The 7,482-nt window shown below is 39.9% G+C and overlaps 1 protein-coding gene across 1 annotated transcript in view; it reads left to right on the plus strand.

Moving 5' to 3' along the window:
- Positions 1–6,835, plus strand: part of LOC145396480 (uncharacterized) — a 59,150-nt gene extending 52,315 nt beyond the window's left edge. Inside the window, exon 9 of the mRNA XM_080269851.1 lies at positions 6,605–6,835. Coding sequence (XP_080125977.1) covers positions 6,605–6,835 — 231 coding nt within the window. The remainder of the gene's footprint in view (positions 1–6,604) is intronic.
- The last annotated feature ends 647 nt before the right edge of the window (positions 6,836–7,482 follow it).

The following is a 7,482-nucleotide window of genomic DNA, read 5'->3' on the forward strand; positions in this document are numbered from 1 at the left end:
ACTGCTGTGTGTTGTACTGTATGAAAGATGAATTGCAAAGGAAGAGATACTCTGAAGCCTCCAATAACACCACCAATAATACAGCACCAGGTCATACTATGTGCTGTATTATAGGCATCTTAGGGGACTTTTAAGCACCTCTTCTTGTGCTACAGAACTGTATTTATATTACATGATATTAAACTGTAAACTGCATCCCAGGGGTGGATCTAGGAGTTCTTCCATGGTGTTGCCCAAATCACTTTCCACGGTAATGAGGGTTTGACACTACCATTTTCTTGGCCAACTAAGTAACATTTGTCAATCAAGGATGGTTTATATCATATTGTTGTGGGAGAAATAAACATAATAGCCAGTGAAGGATGTTGTCTATGTATGTAAATTACTATATACAGTACTAATCTTCAGTGTGATGAAGCAGGGGTGTTGCTCGGGCAGGATTGGCAACACCCCTGGAACTATCCTTGAATTTGTAACAGCAGTTTTTTATACTCAACCCAAATGAAATTGTCTCATGGTAGAAAGAGTAAAGAATAACTGTACTAAAGCAATTAATGAGACTTTCTTATAAACATTTTGATACTAAAGGGGTCTCATTTTAGGCTGTAAAACAAGCCAGCCTACAGCAATTCAAGTCCAGCTGTTATAGATTGTTTATGGACAGAAGATATCTGTAATCTGGTGTATGAATTTTAAAAAATTTAACTTGTTCATCCTTCCTTTGTTCATTTTCTGAAAAAAATATGGAGGTAGAAAGAAAAAAAAAAATCATTATACTGGAGGGTTGATAATCGCATATGTTATTTGTTCATTTTTAGTCGCTGCCGACATTAATAGCATACAGGAGTGTGTTAATGAAGCATGTGTAGAAATGGACTGGTAAGGAAGAAGTGTTGGGGAGTTCCTAAGCTTCTGTACTTATGAATCTGTTAGTCAGTGGCTTTGGAAATTTATCTCCTCTTCCTTAACTACTTATTCTGCATATTACATTTCATTATCCTGTTGTATGTTATTGATGAAACTATGTCTATTAAAACAGTATCAAAAACATAGATGATTGTTAAGGTGTAATATTCTAAATAGATTGATTAAAAATAGAAGACTGTAGTATGCTATATAAAGAGATAAGAAATAGCAGACTGTGTAACATGCTAAATAAATTGATTAAAAAAACAAACAAACAAGACTTAAGGTGTAATATGTTAAATAAATTGGTAAGGAAGAAGTGTTACCAAACCTCATAGGTCATCTGGAATAAGGCTCTATGTCTTCTCATAAACTACTAGTACATGTTCTTTCTGATCAGTCTAATGTAAAGATAAGTTTCCAAAGATTGAAGAGGATGACTGGCTCTTGGCTAATGTAATAAAAGTTTTCCTTACTCTGTGCAGCTTGTGTGACTCTCCTAAATGAGCTGGTAACTTTCAAAATGAGATTGTTCTATCTTGAAGCCCATGTCCATGCATTCACAACAATTTCCTTGTTGTAAGCTACCTTCTTTATTTATTTTTTCTGCCGTGTCCTCAGTAAATTAAAGGAAATTGCTTATTAAAGTTTGTTACCTATAAAGTGGTAGGTGGTGGTGACCATCATCCATTCACTTGGTGTGGTGCTGCCTACTTCTTTCACTTCCATCATTCTTTTTCTGCCTGCCCTCCTCTTTTTCTATTTCTCCCAATTTCCTGACACTTTTTATTACTCTTCTTTTCTTCTCAGGTGGCATTACATTGAGTGACAAGCCTAATGGTTTCCTGTAAGCCAGGAAACCATTTTACAGCAGTGGGTGGTAACCGTATAACCAATCCACACGTTCCCTACATGTGAACAAGTGGGTTGGCGGAGGGTTAATGCCCCTCCCCATAAAACAACTAACTCAAAGACAAATGGCCACCCCTTAAGGGATGATGGGGTCTGGCTATAGATACAGTATATAGAGATCTATAAAACTGATTTGCTATTTATTTCAATTTGCAAAAACAGTGATGTCGAGGAGCTGCCTACATGTGGTGGCACTGTGCACCCTGGGTTGAGCAGCTGCAGCATCCACCCAGGTGCCAAACTTCATATTTCCCATCACCTTGTTGTGGGAAGGACCATGGTCCAACCCAGATGAGGCATTGTCTACCATAAGGGGTCACGGGATCCCTGCATGGTGTATGTATTGTACTCCCACAGACTTACTTGTGATCAACAAGTCTACTCAGACTGACAAACTGTGGTTATGGAACAAATAACGGTAGTAATAATTATGTGTAGAGTTGATATTTTGCATCACATCCTTTCATTTTAATGACTGCTTTAATTTGTAAGCCTAATTTTACCTGTGATTTTTTTTTTTTTTTTTTTTAAGCCACTCCATATGTTCTGTATGATACGTCTTCTCCAGGTGTTCTTTGATATGTTCTGTATGATACGTCTTCTCCAGGTGTTCTTTGATCTAAGTTAGCTCTTTGTTCTTTAACATACATTTATCAAAGGACTTTGTCAGTCAAATGATGCCATGGTGGTAGAAGAGAGAACAAAATTAGAATGACTAAGGAAACAGTTTCTTGTGACTCAGGATATAATTTACTATGCTGGGTGGTAATCTTGTAGCCACCGTACTTGGTGGTCTAGTGGGCTAAGGAGCCCCCAGGAGGATATAGCACAAAAGGGTTTACATTCAAGATATGATTGGGCGTTATTGCTTTGGGGAATATCCGAATTCATATAGCTACGCGATTTCATCAGTTCCTGGAAAATTTGAAAAAAAAAAAAAAAATCGGGTGTAAATAAGACTGGTAACTAGGATCTTTTACTTTTTTTTCGTAATTTCCAAAGAACTTTAAAACGGCTTTGCTGTGACGTCATCAAGTCCCGGATGTACGCCGTGAGGAGGAACAAGAGTAAGTGACCATGAAGGCATACACGGATTCTTCCAAGTAAAAGTGGAGTTTTAACGTGGCAGAAGTTACCAAGAGATCATAAAGTCATACCAGAGGTATTCAAATGCACAAGAAAGTGTTGAAACGAGCGGAAAGCACTAAGCAGCAGAAATTTAACGACCGACGAAGATCGTATGGGGGCAAGCCACTGGAAGCTGCTGGCTGTGGCATCTTCTACATCGTTAATTATCCGGCCACATCAAGCTCATGGCCTGCCGAATATACGCTTAACAAAATCCTTGAAGCCAACAATATGATGAACAGTGGATGGATTCAAAAAGTGATGTATGGGAAACGCGTACCATAGTGAAATCAGTGGTAAGTGCCCTTTATTATTTTTTTTAAATCTTACGGCCGAATGACAAAACGACTGCGTGTTGCATGTGGGGAATTGTCTGAGAAATATTAACTCGGGAAACAATTCTTTTGAATAAACTAGGGCTATAAGTGGTATGTTTTCTGGTTCACGACCCGGTAACTGACATTTGATATGCTCAGTACTGAAATAAAGCAATTCCTTTCCAAACATTTTCTCCGTAAGCATTTGTTGCTTATTCATTTTTTATATAGTAGGTAAATAAGGTGAGAAGAGGATCTCCAGCTTTTATGTCGGTATATTGCACATTAAAACAAACCACCCTAACCAAACCTGTTGTACAGTAACCCAACTACCAATGCAACTCAGTCCAACCAAATTTTAATAATGTTTGCTATGCATAAGTTAATTTCAGGGACTTAAAATTATGTGGGACAAACAGAATTTGTTTCCCCACAGTGTCATGTATTTCAGGTTCTAAGTGTGGTAGAAGACAGAACAGCCTAAAGGTTATAGGTCAAACTTTACACGTTACCCTCATCCGATTTTCGACTTTTCGTTAACATTTTCTAGTAGAACTGGTCATTCTAAGAATCTTTTCTTCTATGACATTTCTCTCGCAAATTGATAATAAACGAGTTACTTCCACCAATCACAATCACAGACGAGCGCGCGCTCTGTCCGCTCACCCGCTCGCATTTGAAAGTTTGTCCTCGAAGACCAAACTTTACACGTACTCCTCATGCGATTTTCGGCTTTTCTTTAACATTTTCAATTGTTTTTGTTACTGATTTTCGACTTTTCTTTAGCATTTTCAATAATTTTTGGTTAGTGTTACGATCTTTTCTTGAACCGTTTCTTTGTTGCCGTTTACAGCTACAGACGTACGGCTCTTCAGATGCAGACGAGGAACTGTAAACTGCTAGGTAAATGCATTATTTCTTATTTGCACTCGGTTAGGTTAGGTTAGATGAGGTTTGGTTAATGTCATGGGGGGTCTGGGGGGCGAAGCCCCCCAGTTAGGAAGCACGGCCAGGGTTGGGGGGTCTGGGGGGCGAAGCCCCCCAATTAGGAAACACGAATTCCCTAAGAAGCTTAAAATTATTTTCTTCTGAAGGATTTTAGTGTTTTTCATTTGATTTTGATAACAGTTCCAGTAGGAAATCACTCGCTTTTGCGTTTTTCCGCCACCCAACACCCCAGTTTCCCACAGGTCCCCCAGTATTCCTGGGGGAGGGGGAAGAACCGCAAAAAATTACATTTCAAGTGATTACAAACATCCAACCTGAGTGTTTTCGGTTGTTTTTGGTGTGATTTTTGTTGATTTGGACCGGTCCTTTCCACCGGAAGTCGCTAGTGGCGTTCAACAAAAACTAGCGACTTGCGATAGAAACGAAGGTCAAAATTGATCGAATCACACCAAAAACAACAGGAAACACTCAGGTTGGATGAAAAAATCGGATGAGGGCAACGTGTAAAAATGAGGAGTACGTGTAAAGTTTGGTCTTCCGGGACAAACTTTCAAATGTGAGCGGGTGAGCGGACAGAGCGTGCGCTCGTCTGTGATTGTGATTGGTGGAAGTAAATCGCGTGTAACTCGTTTATTATCAATTTGCGAGAGAAATGTCATAGAAGAAAAGATTCTTAGAATGACCAGTTCTACTAGAAAATGTTAACGAAAAGTCGAAAATCGGAGGGTAACGTGTAAAAATTGACCAAGGTTATATTAGTTTGTCTATCTATCTATCCATTGCCAGACGCCTCAATACCGTTTGGGGTGGCCACAAACATATCGCCTCCACGTCGCCCTGTCCCCCGCCATTTCACTGCCCTGCTCCCAACTCACACCCCCGTCTCATACCTCTCCACCCCATCCCTCCATCTCATCCTCGGCCTCCCCTTCCCTCTTCCCCCCTCCACCTCACTCACATACACTCTCTTCTATATTTGTAAATATAGAAAGTTTTCCAGTCAAATTACCAGGTGAGCGTAAGATGCAGACGATACCGTTCGTGGTGGTGGCAGCCTGCTGGCAAAAAAAAAAAAAAAAACTAACTGCACTCCTGCCATTATAGCTCATTAATCAGCTCAAGATGATTGTCATTATGTGTCTGAGCTGGTTTCTGCTGACAGTGATGTGCAGTGTCTGTAGTTTTTGACGGGTTGGAAGGATTCAAAGATGAGGCCCTTCTCGAGTTAATCCCAGTAGATGGAGACCACCAACTTGCCACCCCCCAGCCAGTTGCCTTCTAACCCCTAACTTCAAGCCCATCTCTGGTTTCTCTGTGCCATATTTTTCTTCATAATTGTTATCACTTTCTGATAACCTAACCATGCCTGTGTGCGTAAATGGTACTTATCATAACAATATGTATGCGTTTAGTGTGTATAAATTTTCGTGATAGGGGAAATTTCAGCTCGCACTTATGCTATCACACAGGGACCCATGAACATTGCGTGCAGAATAAAATGGCCGTCCAAACAGAGTTTGGATGGCTATTCCCTATCACATGGTATTTGTTGACGGCTACCTCCTTTATCGAGTTCATGCCATGCAACTGAGAGGTCACTTGTTTTGACTTCCCAGCAGGTGTGTTTTTCAACGACAACAATGGATGTGAACCAGCAAGTGACTTTTATAATGGGTATTGCAGTCCTCGGGAAACTGCCTGGTGATGAGAGCTGAAATGACCCCTAATTGCCCCCTCTTCAGGTTATTCTTAAAATCATGATCTCTGCAGTGCAACAGTTGGGAAATCCCTCAGTTGCTCAATGGAAACGGCCACCAAAAAAGAAAAAAGTGTACAGAAGTGTGTTTTCGAGTACATTATGAAGAGGAGACAGTTAACAAATAATGTGCCGTAAGGTTACCAAAGGGGCAGGTTGGGTTAGGTTAGGGTGTTTGGTAAGGGTAGCATAAACTTGGTTAGGTTAGCATAAAATAGGATAAATAAATTTGGGTTATGTTTAGAAAATTATGGTTAGGTATAAATGGATAAATAGGCATTGATATGGGTAATTGCTTTCTAAGATGGTGTCCATCTGTGTTCACACAGATTTCGTGTGTCTGTAAACACTTTTTACGTTTTTCACCACTTTTAAAAGATAAAAAAAAAAAAAAAACATTGAAAATTGAGAACACTAAAAAAAATGGGCTGAATCACGTGAAGAGCTAAGGTAAGGAAAAAACAAAAGAAAACTGCAATGTAAGATGGTCCTGTGTTCTTACGGATTACCACTTTCTCTGATAAGAACGCGAGTCGTATAACAAAAAAATTATACAGTGCGGTACAAAGTTTACTGAAGGTAGTAGAATAATCATATTTAATAAAAATTTTTGTTCTGACTGGTGAGTTCCAAACAGGAGTTGTCACACTGCTTCACCATAGCTAGGGATAAGGTCTACAATAGAGAAAAAAGAGGCTACAGAGTTTTGGACAGTCACAGTGAGGGTGGATATCCACGAATGGTATTCCATGCTTGGCTGTCTACGATCCTTGTGCAGCAGGAAATTTGGACTTCCATGGCCAATTTGGACACCCACGAGTCCCTGTGTGATAGCGGCCTTAGGGTGCCTGGTACCAGTTACCAGTAGGATAAATCCCATAGGCTCTGTATACTGTACTGTATTCCTTATCATGCAATTCCTTTATCATGTGTCATATCTGGTGCCAATTATGGATGATAGCCAAGGGATCACTGTATTTTTTTCGGCGACAATAGTTAGTAAAAATACAGTAGACCTTGGTAAGTGGATTTTGGATTTAATGGATGCCACGAACCCCACTGAACTTTCATCAGGTATAATGATCATTATCCTTTAACCCTTTAACCGCGGGCATTGTTTTGCCCCGACTGGCCTCTCCCGCGGGGGTTTCGACCAAAATGTAAACAAACTTTAAACCTTTATAACTCTGCACAGAATAAATCTAGAGCGAAAAATAAGGTACCATTAGAAAGTACTAACCTTCGGCTTTGCAATGATGTAGGTTTCATGATTTCGTTGACTATCACTGGATGGGCAGTGCCATTAGAAGTGAGCGATCTAAAATCACTATTTTTCCCTCACACACCATTACCTTCGCTCATACACCATTACCAAATGCCAACCTCATTCTGATAATAATACTATAAACATATATGAACACTGCACATACGATAAACACCCACTCTGTGTTCACTGAGGCAGGTAAAAGGCACTGTAATTACCCGCACTGCACTGCCACATCAGTGGTGTTGTAA

Source organism: Coenobita brevimanus, chromosome 38 (assembly GCF_032717465.1).
Source record: "Coenobita brevimanus isolate Jiangsu-jjx chromosome 38, ASM3271746v2, whole genome shotgun sequence".
NCBI lineage: Eukaryota > Metazoa > Arthropoda > Malacostraca > Decapoda > Coenobitidae > Coenobita > Coenobita brevimanus.